The sequence below is a fragment of the Macrobrachium nipponense genome, chromosome 1 (assembly GCF_015104395.2).
Source record: "Macrobrachium nipponense isolate FS-2020 chromosome 1, ASM1510439v2, whole genome shotgun sequence".
Classification (NCBI taxonomy): domain Eukaryota; kingdom Metazoa; phylum Arthropoda; class Malacostraca; order Decapoda; family Palaemonidae; genus Macrobrachium; species Macrobrachium nipponense.
This window is the reverse complement of record NC_087200.1, coordinates 133001020-133021765: the sequence shown is the minus strand read 5'-3', so window position 1 is coordinate 133021765 and position 20746 is coordinate 133001020. Positions and strand designations below refer to the sequence as shown.

Genomic DNA, 20746 nt, shown 5'->3' with positions numbered 1-20746 from the left:
TCTAAAATGATGATCTTACCTTGGTTACTGACTACACAACCAGGATTGCAATTCGAAGGGTCTGGAAGACGAATGGTGATTTCCGTGATGTTTATCGAATTGATGATGATGCTCCCACAAGGCAACGTTACGTTACACAAATATAGATCTCTGTAATGTAAAAAAAGAAAGCAAGTTTGTGTGTGAAATCATGGAATGACTATCTAAAATATTGTTGTTTTTAATCTTAACAGGGAGAGAGAATTTTTGTTTATTGTGGCAATTTAGGAAGGGTATAATTACTATTGGTAATCGAAGGACCGTCCAAGGGAAGCTGATTTCCCTCAAAAGCAAAAAAAGAAAAACGAATTAAAAATCAGGGTTCCAAAAAGACAGAATACAACAGAACAAAATACCATCTTACAGAGGATACAAAGGCCATTCTTAGGTTTTCAACATGCATATCATTTGGATACTTTAACCTGTTCATGACAAAGCTGGTGATCAAATTATTTCTAGATAAGGTTTAAACTTTTCAGGACTGATGACCTGTCAGGTTAACTGGCTCTCAAGTCTCTGTTCCTTACTAAAGCACTCACTGATAGAGTTGCTGGTTACATGAAGCAACTTGATGAATAAAGAATTCCTGGGAGCAGCTGAGAAACTGAAAAACAACTAAGACATCATTTGTCATTTGGCAGACAAAGCTACCTCCTTGGTTGCTATCAATCCTGAAGAGTATCAGCAAAAGTTGTGCAACATCTTAATTGATTATTCCAAGTTTTTCAGGGTCCTACAAAGCACCTCAGTGGCGTGGTTGGTATGATGTTGGCATCCCACCTCTGTGGTCGCGGGTTCCATTCTCGGCCATTCCATTGAGGAGCGAGAAATGTGTATTTCTGGTGATAGAAGTTCACTCTCGACGTGGTTCGGAAGTCACGCAAAGCTGTTGGTCCCGTTGCTGAAAAACCACGGGTTCCATGCAACGTAAAAGCACCACACAAACAAACAAACAGGGTCCTACATTATCCTGTAGACAGCTATCAAAAAGACCGCCGGAAGAGTATTATAAAGCCCTAAATTCCACCTGCCTGGGTGACTTTGATTTGATTATACCCACAGGACCATCAAGACATAATCAACATCCAACCGGGGGTATAAACATTACTTGGCTAAAAGACTTAATGCTCTTTGGCTTCCGTAAATTTCAATCCAAACTTAAAAGGACTGCTTCCACAGGCATAATTGCTTCCTTCTTGCCCAACATATCGGCAAATGCAGTTGTAGGTCGCATCATTGATATCTAATACCAGTGAAGCTACACCGAATTTGGAAATACCAAAGAACTCCCTTAAGTCCATACTGATAGTCTGCAAGAAAGTAGTCCATTACAAGACATATGACAGAATGATAAGTAAAATAGAGTAAAGAAAAATATAGTAAACGTTTCATAAAATTAATGCAGTAGTACCACTAAGTACTTTTGATAATACAGCCTTGCAATAGGGTATATTAACCATGTTTAATAACAATATTAATAATATGCTAAAAGCCAGATATAAATATCAATTACATTACACAAGCATACACGCATGCAAATATATATGTGCATGTGTGTGTGCATTTATATATATCTCTATATGTATATAGTCTTATATATATATCGATCTATATATATATTATATATATATTAATATATATCTATATATATTATATATATATATATATATAACTATATATAGATATCTATATATATATATAGATATATATATATATATATATATATATATATATATATATATTATATATATATATATATATATATATATATATATATATATCTATATATATATATATATCTATATATATAGGATATATATCATATATATATTATATATATATATAAATATATATATATATATATATATATCTTAAAAGAAAAAGTAAATATATTGGTGAATTGTTAGATCTCAGCTTTCTCCGCTTGGAGACAATATTTGACAGGCCGAATTGATGATCATGCAATATAAGGCTGGTGACCCTTTACAGCCTGAGTGAGACTCTCAGTTGCTATGCTATTTCAAAGGTGTGACCGGATGTGTGTGTGGGTTTGTGCGTTTAATGTATGGGCCCAGCAGCCCGAGATCTTAGAGAAAGGTGACACTCTCTTTTTGTCAGTGATAAGACAGAAAAATTTTGGAGGTCGTGAGGACACACCCATCGTAAGGTAACGTAACTTAAAAGACTTAGAAAAAGTTGCCCTTTGAAAAGAGAGAGAAGTGTAGTGTGTATACATTTATTTAATATTTCTTATATGTTGGGGAATGTAACAAATATGTCTCTTTATATCTGATGGGTTCATGGCATTATACAAGAGAATGGGATTCTCTAAAAGACTTGACTATTTAAATGTAAAACAAATAGATTGTGAGTTTTAGTTTTAATGTAATTCAGGAGAGTAGAATGGGAGTTTACGGTCTTTTAAGGGTCAGATTTAGTTCTTTAAATTATATAATTTTGAATCACTTTGTTCCACATCATGTTTAGCTAGTTTGGGAAATAAAAAGTATTTTTTTTGTGCCTACGAGGATTCATTAGCCCAGCTTATATCTTAGCTTGTTACCGTTTGCAGAGAGATAGCCAGTAACTAAAGGTAAGAGAGTTGCCGCTTATTTTATTTTAATTTAAACCAGTGCCGAATGGTCGAATATGCTCAGCAATATATATATATATATATATATATATATATATATATATATATATATATATATATATATATATATGATGGAGAGATAGAGAGAGAGAGAGAGAGAGAGAGAGAGGGTTGTTTGGTGAGTGTCTGAGAGAGACAAGCGGGTGGATTGTTTACTGAACGAAGCGGTTCCTCTCTCAAACTCTTTCTTTTTTATTATCTTCTCCCTGTCTTTTTTGTTGTTCCTGGTGCGACCTTGTATTTAATATTAACAGCTGTTCATAGGGTGATTTACTGGGCGCAGTGCATGTTTGTTTTTTGTCTTTTTATCTTTTATTGGGGTGTGTTTGTATTAATTTTTCTGGATTGGGATTTGTGTGTGTATAAATACATTACTGTTATTGAGGTCGGGGAGAATCATAAGCATAAGAGCTTTCGTAAAGAGAGCAAAATGGCAGATGCAAGTAGTACGACGGCTCAGCTTCATCGCGTTACGAATGTTAGTGCGTGCGTGAGTCCATTTCGTGGAGTCGTGGATGGTGTTCTTTCGCAGCTAGTACAAATCTTTTTTATTGAAGGTGTAAATAATCATTTAAGCGCAAAAGGGATAACAGATGATGTAAAGGCATTCAGAGAAGCGAAAGCTTTGTTAGATTTCAATAAGGGTGATCTTTCCTATTGTTGCAGGAGTTTTCAATATGCAAAATGTCAGACATGGGCTGATTTGCAAGTATTTTTAATTGCAGCTTATGGCTCAAAGGAACACGGGGATATGATGAGAGATCTCAGAGGACTATATAAAATACGGAAAGGCACAACTAGCCTCGTAGAACATAATTCAAAACTTTTTGACTCAGCGGCAGAATGGATAGAAAAACTGAAAACATCTAAATGGTTTAAAGGGGGTAGTGTCTCGCTTGACAATTTACATAAACTGATCCATTTTACGATGCTCTTGCATGACATACCGGATGCAATAGTGGATAGTTTTGATGAAAAGATTGAACCTACATCAGACGAAAAATTAATTGATGCCCAAATTCAGAAAAATATGTCGAAATGTCCCACTGTAGATAGTACATTTTTTAATGGGACCGCCCCGAGAAATAGGGTGCAAAGAGACAGAATTTTCCTCTCCCCGTTTGTGTGCAAAAGTTGAATATAACAGAAGATCGATCGATCAAAGGCAACAGCAGTTGCGTTGCTTCAATTGTGATAAACCAAGGAACCCAAAGATAATGTGTAGAATTAAATATTGTGGAATGTGTAAGAGTGGGAATCACTATTGGCAATCTTGTCCGTCTCAGATACGGAATGATGCGAGGCCTACACCTCAAAGTTCTGAGAGTTATAATATGAGAACTTCCCAAGGCCATTTAAGAGGGCAAAGAGATCGGCTAAATTTTTGGAAGGCCGATCAACAAAAAGGGTACAAATGATTAGTACGTGCCATTGTGGTCTCGTGGGGGACGCCCAAGAGCCCAGGCCTATAGTTTACGCAACAGTAGAGGACGTTGATATCCCAGTATTTATAGACACTGGCGCTAGCGTGAACTTGATGGATCACAATTTGTATCAATCCATGTTCTCCCATTACCCTTTGAAACCCTCAACAGAGACAGTGTATAATGTGCAAGCCCATAGATTAAGCACCCTGGGTTGTGTTTAAATACAGTTTACTCTCGGTGACAGAGTATTAATAAAACCAATTTTAGTTATAAAAGGGACTGCGTTAGGCAACAGATTTTTGCTGGGTCATCCTGCATGTAGGAGACACTAGATTTCGATCCATGCGGGTGTTAATGGGATAACAGTTGGGATACCTGGTGTTTTTCTTCCGTATGAGGACGTGATTGGAACTGAGGATATGGAGATTATTGGAAAAGGGGATGTGTTTGGCGATGCTAATGGTGATGATACTGGGGTTATGGGATGTGGTAATATTAAAAGCCACACTGGTGATACAGGGAATAACTGCGGGAATGCTATGCGGCATATTGGAGTTCACGGTGGTACCAATTGTGGTGAATGTGACAATGGTATTATGGGTGATGATACTGATACTAATATTGATGTTATTTCTGATACTAACAATGGGGTAGATGTAATGAGAACCATGGGTGGTGATGTTTATGGGATTGTGAAAAGGGGAGGTACTAATCATAAATATAAAGGTGTTTTATCAGAGGATATTGTGTTAATGCCAGGTTCAAAGACTATGGTAGAAGTCAAATTGAGGGAAATGAGAAAACCCTCGGATGTGTGTGTTATTGAAAATAGCGAGAAACTCAGAGGGATTATCAGCACGGCATCAGTGAACAGTGTATCAAAAAATGGGGTTACATGGTTAGAATTATTAAACTGTAATGATACAGCTAGGAAATACCAAAGGAATACATACGTATTGGATCTCCAAGATTGGAGTAGCGATAGTGGTTCAGTGGCTATCAGAGGCAGAAATGCAATCAAGGAAACGAATATTTAGAGAACATTTAGCTAATGCGGATTATAGTGAGCATGTTGAAGCAATAAGCGAGCTCTTGGCAGAATTTGGGATACAGTAGCCTTACAAGGTGATAAATTGGGATTGACTAATGTGTTAGAGCATAAGGTAAATTTGGAGAGTGGCACAAAACCTATTTATATTCCTGCATACCGCATACCTTTCAAAATCAGAGAACAGGTAGAGAAAGTGGTCAATAGATGGGAGGAAGAAGGAATCATTAGGCCTAGTGTGTCTCCATACAACTTTCCCTTGTTAGCAGTGCCTAAGAAGGACGTTCTGTCCGTGTATGCGTCGATTTTAGACGTTTAAATGAAAAGACAATCCCTGACCGTTATCCAGTCGCGTGCATACCAGATCTTTTTGATGAAATCGGGCGACATAATATTTATAGCTCAATTGATTTGGCGCAGGGTTTTTTGCAGGTCCCTCTTAGTGAAAGTAGCAAGGAATATACGCCTTTTTCAGTGCCCAAGGGACACTATGAATTTACGCAAATGCTGTTTGGTTAATCGGGCAGTCCGATGACTTTTACCAGGTAGGTAAATACAGTTTTGCACGGGTTATTGGGTAAAAATGTTTTTTGTATATATGGATGATATTTTAGTAGCAACAGACACGATCGCACAACACCTGGAAGTGCTTACAGAAGTACTTAGGAGGCTTAGATTACCGGAGTTGAAAATTAAGCTGGCTAAGTGTTCATTCTTGAAAAAGCAAATCACATATCTAGACCATGTCATATCTAAGGAAGGGGTTAGAGTAAATGACGATTAAGTCAAAGCAATAGAGAATTTTCGCACCCCCAGATCAAAGAAAGAGATTAAGCCTGGGTATCGCCGGTTTCTTCAGGAGGTTTGTGAAAGGGTTTTCTAATATAGCAGCTCCCCTAACAGATGTATTGTGGGAAGACGTTCAATTTCAATGGAAGGAACCCCAGTCGGAGAGTCTTCAAAAGCTTAAGGACGCGTTAAAGAATATCCCCATTTTAAAGTTTCCAGATTTTAGCAAACCATTCACATTAGTGACCGATGCCAGCCAGGAGGATATAGGTGCTTGCCTTATGCAAAAGTTTGATGGGTCTATTGCATTGTACTAGAGATGGGATTCTCTAAAAGACTTGACTATTGAAATGTAGTAATTAACAATTTGGGAGTTTGGGAGTGATTACTTAGTCTAATTCAGGAGAATAGAATGACAATTTACAGTCTTTTTGTGGGTCAGACTTAGTTCTTAATGTGACGTCTTTTAATCACTTTGTTCCATATCATGTTCAGCTAGTTTGGGAAATGAAAAGCATATTTTTGTATTTACGAGAATTCATTAGCCTAGCTTGATATCGTTTGCAGTGGGAGACAGTCAGCAACTAAAAGGTAAGAGTGTTGTCACTTGTTTTAGTTTTGATTAACCAGTGCCGAATGATTAATTTGCTCAGTTATAGACGTATGCTCCACCTCTCCTGAGGGATAATGTCTTTCACCAGTATCCCTCAGGAGAGGTGGAACATACATCCTGCCTATGTGAACTCTCTCGAGAGACTGAGAGTTTCCAGCCCTGCGATTGGCTTATCAACACCCAATCAAGAGCGTCGTAAGGGACTGGCCTAGACATCACATGCACGGTTGATGTGACTCTACTATAGTTCAGAAGCAAAGGATTCGTCTGAAACTGCCGCTGCTCAGTATTTGTTTGGAGGGAAATCCGCGGTTTAAAGCAGAAGAAGAAGAAGAACTCACATTTCCTCCACTTGGGTGAAGACAGTCAGGTTCAAGTTTTGACTTTGGTAGAAGAAGTCGCACTGGGAGTCGTTGATTGTCAAGCTGATAACTGTCTCGGGGTGAGAAAGTGTGTTCAGGTTGACTGGAGGCTGAAAATGGAAGTCAGGAGATGTTATTAACTAACGGAATTCTTGATCATCTGCTTAATTTTATATTTGTGACTGGAATGAGCTGAACATTTCGATTATGGATAATAACGACATTATTTTGTTTGGTCTCGTCGTGAAGCCATGAATAAGAATCGTGACAAAATTGAGTCTGAGAATACCTGGAACTATTGTGTTACACTTGAGAACACTCAAGGTTCCCCGGAGCGTCCCTTTGGCCCCTAGGTGCAACCACTTTCAATTTTACTGTACTTTTGGTCTTACTCTTTTCTCCGTCTTACTTTCCCCCCTCTCCTAACATTTATTTCACCTTTAAAACGCCTTTACTCTCAGTTTCCCTTTCAGCGCTGGATGACCTTACAGGTCGCAGCAGTTGGACTTTGGCCTAAATTTTATACTCTACATACGATGAGCCGAGAACGGCCCAGTGTCGGTTATACTCCCTAAGGACGACGCTAACAGTAAGTAATAAGTAACCTCGTTGTTTAAAAATGTCCAATGTGACAAGTCATTTTCCTTCATAAGACTCGGAGGGCATGAAAATAAATGAACATTGTATACTCACGTGGGGAGTGCCAGGGGCGTTGCCTTGATTAACCAGAATTACAAGACTTCCTGGCGTTACTCTCGATTCATATGGAAGATCCCCGTCAGCGAAAACAGGAGAACGTTTTCCTTGAGCGATGAGCGCACTGAAGATCTGACAGATGTTGAAGAAGTTTGGATCTACTGGGCAGAACTGAAAAGAAAAAAAAACAAACTCACATGTTGACTTAGAAAATGCAACGTTTGCTTAGTGTTCACGGTTCATTTTCTTTTAAACGCATATATAATTCCCCTTCAATATTATTTCCGTAGAAGTGCAGATTAGATATTAAAAGACGTTTGCACCTTAAAGTTTCAGAATAAAAAATGTCAAGGTGATGTGATAAAAATGCATACACAAACACATTCTGCCTATTTCCTCAACACTTTCCACCTTGCCTCTTTATCATTTCGATCACAGGTTTCTTCTTGGTCCATCTAAGCTATATGTAGCCTTTTTTCCTTGATTTTCAAACGTCTCACATAACTGTTGCAAGACAAACTTCTCACATCCTCTTTTCTCGCCTTTCTTACTTACCTTGCACTTTCCCTGCTAAATTAAGCAGAGTATTTCTTACTGTTTCATTTATCACCTTTACCATTATACACTAGCCGTTATTCCTCTCACCCATTCCTTCATAGCTTCTCTCTCTTCCTGTTGATTTACCTTACGCACCCTGGTGTGCCACTTAACCACAATTCCACCATTATACTGCTGCATTTCACTGGTGATCCCATCGCCTTGTAGTCACTTCCACAAGTGTTTTCAAATTTAAATGAATCCTTTCTATTGCATTATTCAGTTTCCCCTCTCTTCTATCCTTCACATTCAACAAAAAAAGTAAGTATATCTTAGTTTAACCAGACCACTGAGCTGGTTAACAGCTCTCCTAGGGCTGGCCCGGAGGATTAGATATTTTTTACTTGGCTAGGAACCAATTGGTTACCTAGCAACGGGACCTACAGCTTACTGTGGGAGCCGAGCCACATTATTTCGAGAAATTCACTTCTAATCACCAAAAACAAACTCCTCTGACTCCACGTTGGCAGAGCGGGAAATCGAACTTTCAAATTTAACAAATCCTCAGAATATTCTCTCCATCGCCCTAGGTCTGTTTTTACTTGAGATTTCTTTCCACTTATAGACTTGCAACTTATTCTGAAACATTGTTGATTGATCGCCAATGTTCCCTTCCACTCGCGCTGCTTGAAAGAACCTGCTCATAATTATTCACGCCACTATTTCCATGACTTGAATGCGCGTTCTTTCTCACCTCATCTTGACAACCTTTGCCATCGTTATGTACATAATTTTCTCTTCTGTCGTGGGTTGCATTCTGGTTTCAAATCTTCAGTAAATCTCTTGTTTCCTCTCCTCACTACTCACTGTCTTTTTTCTTAATATTTCCTCTCCCCACCTTTGTGACCAAATAAGTCTTTGCTGACTCTGTGGCTACATTTTTTTTATCTTACGTACTTCTTATCTACTCCTCCCACATTTGTGCCTTTATGCTAGTCTATTTTTCATCCAATGTCTTTTTCGTAAATCCATCTCACTTCTCTCTCACCAATCTAACTTTTCTCAACTAAGATAAGTCACATTTTCACCCTTTTGTCTGACTTTTGCTGCTATCATAATTTTTGCCTCAACCAAATAATGATCAGATGTGCTTCTAACCATTCTTCTTCTAATCATTATAGCCACACATTCCTCGTCTTGTACCCATCAATTTCCTCGTCTATTTATTCTACATTTATGATTCATTATGATTCAAAATACAACATCTCTTTTCCTCACATTTTCTCTTTCTACAGCATTCTTGGAAAATTTTGTTTCCAAAAATTTAGCCTCTCTTCAGACGTAAATCTACAAGCTTACTTATCTACATTTATTCCTTCCATCACCTATCACAATCACTCTCATATTCTTCAAATTTAGCTAGAAACAGGTTCATGCTCTCGCATAAACACTAGTATCCTCATTCTTCTCATACCTGGACCCCCATGCACTCACTATCTAATCCATATCACCTGTCATCATCGGAATTAGCATACAACCCTCAGACTAACACATTAGTGTTCTCTTACCTATCCCAAGATTCTTTCCAACAGTACAGTTAATGCTTTTTCCTCAACTCTACACAAAAAAAGGCGGCGAGGGATGGTTATTGGAGCCAGGAGATGCTGGTGATGTCCCATTTAAGAGACATCTCGTACCATTAGAAGGCTCATAACTCTTCATTAGGTAACCATTCCTTTACCATGATAAATGTGTTATCTGTGCTGCATAACCAGTCCTTATCCCCAACCACACCAAGAGTTGGTTGCTGTTTGATCCAAGAGACTGGGGATTATCTGCCACTGAGTGGGCACATCCTTCCAAGAGGCATTCACGACCCTCTTGTAAGTGCTTCCGTGGGATGCTGTGCATTCGAATTGTAAGACCTCGGTCTTTATTAGGGCAGCAGTTTCTGGAACTGCTAGAAGGTTTCTTTCGGTGTTTATAAATTTCTTCGGCTTTTGTACACTTTTGTAAACCTGAGGCGAAAACTCATAAGAGAATTGAAAAGAATGATGTAAAACTAGCTTTGGCTTTTTTAAAAATGGGGAGATGCTGATTGGGCCTTCGCATTTCGAAAATTAAGAAAGGATGACCTTTCGCCATTTTGTTATAATAAATTGAAGAGGTTGCAGAAATCTGGCACATATTCATGGGCTTTCGGGCATCAAGCTTAACCCTTCTAAAACTCCCAAGTATGATAGTTTATCCAGAACAATTTTGCCTTTGCATCTAGATTTACATTTAAATTGCGCGGTTGTCAGTGTTAGTGGTTCTTTTAAGTTTACAAGTGTAACGTTTGATAAGAAATTGAGTTTTGAGAAGCATAATATTGCTTCTTCTGTTTAGTTCCTCGTTCGATGAGTCGGTTACATGCTAGACTACCGATATCAGGGTCCGCGTTCGATTCCCCGCTCTGCCAACAAGGAATCATAGGAATTTATTTTTGGTGATAGAAATTTATTTCTCGATGTGGTTCTGATTCCACAATGCGATGTAGGTCCCGTTGCTAAGTAACCAATTGGTTCCTGGTCACGTAAAAGTATCTAATCCTTCGGGCCAGCCCTAGGAGAGGTATTAATCAGCTCAGTTGTCTTGTAAAACTAAGATAACTTTTTTTTTATCTTTTCGAAAATACATTAAAAGTGCATTAAAAAGGGACCTGAGTATTGGCCGTCTCATTATAAAAAAAATGAAAGAAATATTCATCAAAGATGATTTTTTTCTCGTTGGCCTTGTTTTCCTTGAAGAATGTACGAAGTAAGAATGAATTATCCTCTGTACGTGTAAGCGGTTATAAGTTTTTAAAGAGCTACTTAAAGTCATCCTTTAATCTAAAAAAAAAAAAACAGCCCTCTCTGCTCGAGAGTGCTGTTTTTTTTAGGCTCCTATTTGCCTGTGAGCCTAGCGTGGTTCGAAACAATTTTATGACAAGTTTACAGAATTTATTTAAAACTTGTTTCTTCATTTTCAGCAGTGAACTTCCAATTTGAGAAGACTGAAGAGATAACATATCTTTAGTCTTTGTATCTAAGTTTGGGCATAAAAAGTAAATGAAGATTATCATTGTTCGTTGATTTCTTAGAGAAGATGCAAGATAAAACTCACCAAGGCAATTATGATTTCCGAAAATGGGTATGGGCGCAGGACAACATTTGGATATGGATTCAGACAAGTGACGTGGCCCTTGACATACTGCTCGAACCCGTATGAGACTGCTGCAAAGTTCATCGTACAATTTGGGCAGGGGAACTCCATGTATAAATATATACTCACTGACCTGTATGGGAGATAAAGAAAACTAATAAATACTTAAAAGATGTGGAAGATGTAAATATAGACATTCTACGTGGAGATATTAATGAAGTTCAGTACATTTTTCTAAGTATATAATTTGAATGAGTCCTGTAAATAGAAATTGGAATCGAACGGGCAAAAATGGGTCTTAGAACGTGGTCTATTAATTAAGCGTTGTGAACTTTGGAGTTCTGAACTTTGACAGAATCCGAACTCATGCGTTGAAGTAGGTAAATGCAGTTCCACGCTTCAAAAAGACACTTAACTGTTAACTGCACTTGAAAAGTGCTTTTCATATTTTCTCTCTGAACTATACACGAAAACGAAGAAATTACTCTAATAAATAAAAAAAATGGAGAAGAAATAAAAACAAAAATATATGCAGCCTAGACTGTTCTCAGTATTCAAGCAGATCTGGGTCATAATCTTAGTTGGGCACGAGAGAGAGAGAGAGAGAGAGAGAGAGAGAGAGAGAGAGAGAGAGAGAGAGAGAGAGAGTTTCTATAACAGGTTAAGAAAATATTTTGAAATTAATTCATTGCGTGATTTTGCCTCTATATCTGTGTATGCAAGTTTGAAGTATAATATCTGTGAATCAAATGTTATACTGATAAAGATTGTGAAGGCAAGAAAGTAACCCAAGTAATATATATATATATATATATATATCTATATATATATATATATATATATATATATATATATGTGTGTGTGTGTGTGTGTGTATATATATACCTGTGTGTGTGTGTGTGTGTGTGTGTGTATCACACCACCACAGGTGAAATAAATGAAAGGCTGGGTATAGGTGCTGACCGGTTTCAGCTTCGTTTTTATGCCACTGACGAAGATGCACACACACGTACACGCACACAAATTTTTTCTCCTGTGGTGGTGTGATACACACACACACACACACACAGATATATATATATATATATATATATATATATATATATATATATATATATATATCTATATATATATATAATAAAAGGAGCCCATAAAAACACCAAAATATAGAGAAAAAAGTACTATATTTCAGAGACTGCTGTCTCCCTCTTCAGGTAGATGAATGAGAAAAGTTTACAGAAAAGGTGGTATTTATACCAAGAGGTCCATCCACAGGCAAGCCAATTTAGGTCATCCCAGCTGATAATCTTCCTTTAATCTTCTTAAGTGTTGGTTGAATGAAAACCTTGTTGATCGTATCTGAAATCCATGCTCTTTTTGAGATGTTCATTACATGCCTCTCTTTTATTAAGGCCGATTCCATCATTTGACTCTTGTACCGGCAGTTGCTGCTATATATTACACATGACAAATTCCAGTTTATTCTATGGTTATGTTCATTTATATGGTTGAAAATAGCCGAGTTCTGTTGTGCATACCTAACTGACCGTTTGTGTTGTATTAATCTCTGGGGAAGTGAATTACCTGTAAATCCGATATAAGATTGGTCACAGTCCTGGCATGGGATTTCGTAGACCCCAGCATCCTTGGGAGATGTCTTTTGTTGGACGTTAATCAGGGATTTGGCTAAGGTGTTTGGGTAAGTCAATGCAAAAGGGTTAGATTTTCCGAGGGGGTGGGTTACTCTCTTAATCGTGTCCAGGTGAGGAATTTTTATTTTATTGTTGGGTGTGTCTCTGGTCTTGTCTTTAGGGGGTCGGTAGAAAATTACGTTTGCTTTGTGAATTGCTTTCTCAATTATATGGTCAGGATACTTTAAAGACGAAAGTTGCTTGCGAATTAGTTCAAATTCTTTTTCCAGGAATTCTGGGAAACAAATTCGTAAGGCTCTTAAGAACAGGTTGCTAGCTACACCTATCTTGATAGTAATGTCGTGATAGCTAAAGTAGTGAATGTATGAAAGTGAGAACGTTGGTTTTCTGTATATGGTAAATTTGTATTCTGTCGTGTCTCTGATTATTAAAACATCAAGAAAAGGAATTTTGTTGTCTGTTTCCCATTCAACTTTAAATCTGATGCTGGGCACTAATGCGTTTAATTTTGAGAGGAATTCATTAAAATTGCCCCACCTATTATCCCAAAATGTTAGGATATCATCCACATATCTCATCCACAGCATGTTTTTTGGGTTTTATTGCATTTATTACTGTAGTTTCAAAGTATTCCATGTATAGATTGGCTAAAACAGGACTTAAAGGACTACCCATACTACACCCGAATTTTTGCTTGTAGAATGATTCCCCGAATGAAAATATATTATTAGATGCACATAATTCAACTAACTCTATTATTTTGTCAAGCGCCAATGGGAAATGATCTGAATAGGAGGATAATTTTTCCCTTAAAAACTGAAGAACGTCCTGTACTGGTACTTTTGTGAATCGGGAGTCTACGTCAAGGCTTAAAAGTTTTATGTTGTGAAGTGGTATATGTGCTTCTCTGAATTTGTGATAAAAATCTTCCGAATGTTTAATGTGACTGGGAGCAAAAGGGCCTAAAAAAAGGGGAAAGGAGGCCAGCTAACCATTTAGAAATTTTTTAATTGAAAGCTCCGGCACATGAAACGATGGGTCTGAATGGAAGATTGCCTTTGTGAGTTTTGGGAAGGCCATAAAAGTAGGGTAATTTAGGATTAATTACTTTAAATTTTTTCTAATAGTTCAATACTCTTTTTGTCTTGGCCAATTAATCTTACCTTCCGAAAATATTCTGTGGGAACGTTTTGGAGGGGATTTTTCGTCAGTTTTTCGTAAGTGTTTGTGTCGCTAAGGAGCTGGTTGATTTTGTCGAGGTAGAAGTCTTTGTCCATTATTACGATTTTGCCGTCTTTGTCGGATCTACTTATTATAACATCTAACTTTTTTAGTGAGTGGATGGCTATCATGAATCTTCTGGTAACGGGATATTTCTTATGTAGATCAGTTAAAGTATTTAGTAACACTCCTTTTAAACATATCTCTTCACGGCTGTAGTTTTTGTCAGATATGAATTTATCAAAAGCCACTATGAAGTCTAGGTTGTTTTTGCGGTCTGGCATAAGGGCAAAGGATAAGCCTAAATTTAAAACTACAAGCAAAAATTTGGGTGAAGTATGGGTAGTCCTTTAAGTCCTGTTTTAGCCAATCTATACATGGAATACTTTGAAACTACAGTAATAAATGCAATAAAACCCAAAAAACATGCTGTGGATGAGATATGTGGATGATATCCTAACATTTTGGGATAATAGGTGGGGCAATTTTAATGAATTCCTCTCAAAATTAAACGCATTAGTGCCCAGCATCAAATTTAAAGTTGAAGGGGAAACAGACAAAAAAATTCCTTTTCTTGATGTTTTAATAATCAGAGACACGACAGAATACAAATTTACCATATACAGAAAACCAACGTTCTCACTTTCATACATTCACTACTTTAGCTATCACGACATTACTATCAAGATAGGTGTAGCTAGCAACCTGTTCTTAAGAGCCTTACGTATTTGTTCCCCAGAATTCCTGGAAAAAGAATTTGAACTAATTCGCAAGCAACTTTCGTCTTTAAAGTATCCTGACCATATAATTGAGAAAGCAATTCACAAAGCAAACGTAATTTTCTACCGACCCCCTAAAGACAAGACCAGAGACACACCCAACAATAAAATAAAAATTCCTCACCTGGACACGATTAAGAGAGTAACCCACCCCCTCGGAAAATCTAACCCTTTTGCATTGACTTACCCAAACACCTTAGCCAAACCCCTGATTAACGTCCAACAAAAGACATCTCCCAAGGACGCTGGGGTCTACAAAATCCCATGCCAGGACTGTGACCAATCTTATATCGGATTTACAGGTAAATCACTTCCCCAGAGATTAATACAACACAAACGGTCAGTTAGGTATGCACAACAGAACTCGGCTATTTTCAACCATATAAATGAACATAACCATAGAATAAACTGGAATTTGTCATGTGTAATTCATAGCAGCAACTGCCGGTACAAGAGTCAAATGATGGAATCGGCCTTAATAAAAGAGAGGCAGGTAATGAACATCTCAAAAGGAGCATGGATTTCAGATACGATAAACAAGGTTTTCATTCAACCAACACTTAAGAAGATTAAAGGAAGATTATCAGCTGGGGTGACCTAAATTGGCTTGCCTGTGGATGGACCTCTTGGTATAAATACCACCTTTTCTGTAAACTTTTCTCATTCATCTGCCTGTAGAGGGAGACAGCAGTCTCTGAAATATAGTACTTTTTTCTCTATATTTTGGTGTTTTTATGGGCTCCTTTTATTAGATGGAATTCTGTTGTTACAGAACATTTTTACCAGTCATATATATATATATATATATATATATATATATATATATATATATATATATATATATATTAATTGGGTTACTTTCTCGGCTTCACAATCTTATCAGTATATCATTTGGTTCGCAGATATTATACATCAAGCTTGCATACACAGACAGAGAGGCAAAATCACACAGAATGAATTAATTTCAAAATATTTTCTTAACCTGTTATAGAAACACGTTCTCTCTCTCTCTCTCTCTCTCTCTCTCGTGCCCAACTGAAAGGCTGGGTGTATGTGCTGACCGGTTTCAGCTACATTTCTGAAACCGGTCAGCACCTACACCAGCCTTTCCTTTTTTGTTCACCTGTGGGTAGGTGTTTTGTTTTCTTTTTTTCTGGATTGGCTCTTGGCCATTTCACTGTTCCTCTGTGTTTCTGTTTTTATTCTGTTCTCATTCTTTATTTATTGCATTTCTTAATAATAAAAACTTTTAAATAGGTTTTTGATTATGGTGTTAATAAACATTTAATGTGTATATCTTTCACTGCTTATACGCAATTGATGTGTACTCGCAATTTCAGCCTGGAAAATGTAACAAGCTGATACGAAACGTCGGCGCTTAATAAATGGTTAAAGGACAGAATGCGTCCCCATACTCAAGTATGCTTGTACACACATTATATATATATATATATATATATATATATATTATATATATATATATATATATATATATATATGGTATATATGAGCATGTATAAATATATATATATATATATATATATATATACTATATATATATATATATATTAAACATATATATATATATGTATGTATGTATATATATATATATATATATATATATATATAGATATATATATAAATATATACTATATATATATATATATATTATATATACATATATATATATATATGATGTATATATATATATATATATAATATATATATATATATATACATATATATATATATATATATATATATATATATATATATATATATTATATGCGTGCGTGTTTGTGTGTACAAAACTTCCATAGCCAGCTAATATGGTCACCTCCACAGCCACGCACTGCTCATGGCCTCTGTAAAAATGTTCCATTGGGGTCTCGATACTTTATCTTCTACAAATCTCCACTCCTATGCAACCATCCTCCTCGAGAAACCAGACTCAAATTGTTGACGGTCTCTCCCTACCAGTGCGAGACTCAAGAACCCTCACACTGGAGGAAGACTGGTCCCTTTTCCAGAGAAATCCAGTATAACCTAAGCTGACTTTTTCAGTGAATTAGGTCAACTGTAAATTGTTTGACTGTGATAAGTTGAATGGAATAGAATGTAATACATAATGTAGGCCAATGGACAAGCGCTGAAACGGAAATTGACAGTATGGACGTTTGAAAGGTGTAACAGGAGGAAAACCTCGCAGTTCCACTATGTAACAATTGTTAGGAGAGAGTGGAAAGTAAGATGGGAGAAAGAGAATATGAATGGAGGTACAGTACAAGGAATGAAAAGGGTTGCAGCAAGTCCGAAATGGCGCTTGCAAAGCCTACAGTGCACCCACATGGGGTTGATAAGTTTATCCTAGTGTAGAGAAGGACAACCTCACTGAAGACTTACTTAGAACCAGAGGGTTACGGCCTCTGGAGCCTCCTCTCCTTTGGGGAAAAAAAGTATGGTGATTATAAGAGTCTCTTGACTCATATAATATATAACATAACAATTGGCCACTTAATACTTACGAAAAATTATGCACAGCGAAGAATTCCATGTCACAGGTCTCACAAATGCTGCACCGAAGACAAATTTTGCCAGGTCCCATCTAAAAAGAAGTGGGAAAAAGATGGAGTTAAATGAAGAATAATTCAAGTAATTAGTCATTAAAATTTGCAGGTTTTATTCACCTATGAGTGTTTAGAAACCTTTCCTTGGTTATGTATTTCCGTAACTGTCACAATTATAGTTTCATACTTTTTTCTTTTTATGTCACAATGTAGACTTCATTACTGCTAAATGAGTTTAAGATCATTCTTAATTAGCTAAAACACTTGACCTGGGCAAGTAATATCATACTGATCCACTCTGGCGATCACCGTTTGATGCTCCTAACTGCTCAGAAACATCGACAAGAAATATAAGTTATTTCACGCCAGTTCTAGCATTTTACTAATTCTGTGGTTTTGGTTTCATATTATGCTAAGTGTGTGTGTTTGTGTGTATGCGTGTGTGCGTGTGTGTGTGTTTGTGCGTGCGAGGTTGGGTGGGTGTGTATGTGCAAGTGCAATGCACTAGTTCGGGTTTGATTCCTTGACTAGTAGGAAATGACACGTTCCGTTACAGCTCATTTGATTTCAGTCTCTCCAGTTATCACTGTATTGCACTCTGTGACCTCATCTACGTAATGCCGTCATCGATTTTAATGTGTGTGTATGTGTGTGTGTGTGGTCTCCTGTTCCGTAGTTCCCTTTGTGATCGCTGGTAGAGTTGGGGGGAGTCTCCTCGTGTTCAGTAGTTTCCTTTAGGATTCTCTCTCTCTCTCTCTCTCTCTCTCTCTCTCTCTCTCTCTCTCTCTCTCTCCTCGGATGGACTAATAAGTCTTCGAGACATCTAATCCTTGTAACTCTCTCTCTCTCTCTCTCTCTCTCTCTCTCTCTCTCTTACACGATTCGCCAATGAAGACTATTATAAGTGCGTATATGAAAGGTACTTTGGTGATCTAATGGCCTGTATCGTTTATTTGCAATACAGTGTTATATCTTGAACTAGACTGATTTGAATACACGCAACTATCTGTGCAACTTATATCTGAGGGATGTTACGACAGATGTAGTACGGAATTCCATTTTAAAAAGCATAATTTTCTTTAGAACTCAACCCATCCATAACCTATATAGCAAAGAAATCTTTTTAAAAAGTTTAATTTTTTTTATAACTCGACCCATTAATGACCTCGCTTTCTGAAGACTTAATCTATTCAGTTGCTATTTGCAGGTGAAGCCGTTAATATAGGGACCGATATTCTTTGCAAATGAAAATTACAACGTATTGAATATCTTTTTTCAACAAACATGAGTACCATATCATAGCTTTTGGCTTTCTATGTCTACTATACTTACGTCTGTACAATCACACTGGTGGTATCCAGGCCGCAAATCAGCGCATTCTGAAAAATATAGATTGAACATTTATATATATATATATATATATATATATATATATTATATATATATATATAGATATATATATATATATATATATGTGTGTGTGTGTGTATATATATACGTATATGCGTGTGCGTGTAAATAAATTCTTCTGTTAAAACAGGATACGTCTCAATTATAAAACGCCTATTAAAAAACACTGTTTTAAAGCTAAGGACTATATTTCGGTGGACTTACTTCCACCCTCATCAAGCAGCGAATCTGTTTGATAAGGGTGGAAGTAAGTCCATCGAAACATAGTCCTCAGCTTTAAAGCAGTGCTTTAAAAGGCCCTTTATTCTTGATATATAAATATATACCGGGGTGTATAATTTCACTTCGGGAAAATCTGGGGAAACTGGCTCAACTCTAGAAATGCCTTTTTGGGAAAGACAACTGACTAGAGGTGGCCCACCACTAGTGATCAGAAAATGGAAAGTAAGTACCTTAAAAGAATCTCCAAAAATTACTTTAAAAAAGGTGTTAAGGTAAACGTAATATGTCCACTTACAAGTATAATTCTAGGTATAAGCTAATCAGAGGAGTAAAATTTGCAGGAACTCTCACTGACTCCGTGAAACTGAATCACTACTAGAAATTATGTACAATATCAAGAACAAAGTGCCACTGGGTTGCAAGCAAAAAACATTAATCTAGTGATTAAACATGGTGCATGAGTACATGGATAATAATAGTAATAACAACGTAATAGGTGGAGCACTGTATGCAATGTTTGCTCCCAATGGAATCTCAGGAATACTGTCCCAAGAATGGCACTGACAATAAACGTTGAGTGGCACTGTTGAACTACAGAAGACGGTACACATTGAAGTCTATACGAATCTGCAGAGCAGATAACATTGTAACACAGATACTAACAGTAGATAAGCTTACGCGAATGATCAATGCTAAAGGAAAACTATGCAAAACACGTGATATATCAAACATTAAATGAAAAGTTAATACAACGAAATTACTATCAGCATGACCAACATAGATCTGATAACACTTCCACAATGAATTCACAAATATTACAACTTGCACAATCAACATCACATGCGAGAGTCTCTGGAGGAGAGACGGGATAATAGGAGCATGGGAATAGGAGAACAGTTTGGAACAAGGAATGGAGCCAGGGCGTCAGCTGAAGGTCTTTGGTCTCTTGCAGTTCTTCACCGGGGAACAAATGAAAGAGTGCTCCTCATCAGGTGTGACAGCTTCCAAGTGGGATGCCAGGGTCGGACGTCAAGACAGAGTCCGGATTCCAGACGGTAGAGTAGAAGAGGAACTAGCCATACATTTTCACCAAAACTTCAGAATTCCGGAGCTGGTTACCGTGTCGTGGACTCAGGCATAAAATTGCTTCATCAGGGGCAATGCCCTGATAACTGGCTAGGGGGAAATGCGGTTTGATGGGGCATACCAGACCATATTTATACCTGGTTACAGGAGTCGCCGGAAATGTCTTGTCTGACATCTGTCAAAACTATGGCGATCTCCTTTGGTCCTTTGAACTCTGCTAATCCTAACAGGTATATAGGAAAGAATACGAAGAGGTGCTTATTGAGTTTGAGAGGGTTGGATTGGAGGGCGGAGATGCAGGTGTGCGGTGGCGGCAATGCAGGCATGAGATGCTGCGACCAAAAAGGACAGGGTGAGAGGTCAGGCCATATGAACCACACGTGTGAGGGCGTGAATTTTAACGACGCTCGGGATTGATCCCTTCAAATGACTCTCAAGAAATTAGACTGGGGACTGAGC

General features: G+C 37.3%; 1 protein-coding gene across 1 annotated transcript in view; it reads right to left on the bottom strand.

Moving 5' to 3' along the window:
• Window positions 1-20746, bottom strand: part of LOC135219649 (uncharacterized) — a 49504-nt gene that overhangs the window by 9684 nt on the left and 19074 nt on the right. Inside the window, exons 7-12 of the mRNA XM_064256582.1 lie at window positions 18902-18948; window positions 17528-17607; window positions 11312-11483; window positions 7625-7798; window positions 6911-7041; window positions 20-150 (exon numbers count right to left, since the gene is read on the bottom strand). Of these exons, the coding sequence (XP_064112652.1) occupies window positions 20-150; window positions 6911-7041; window positions 7625-7798; window positions 11312-11483; window positions 17528-17607; window positions 18902-18948 (735 nt within the window). The remainder of the gene's footprint in view (window positions 1-19; window positions 151-6910; window positions 7042-7624; window positions 7799-11311; window positions 11484-17527; window positions 17608-18901; window positions 18949-20746) is intronic.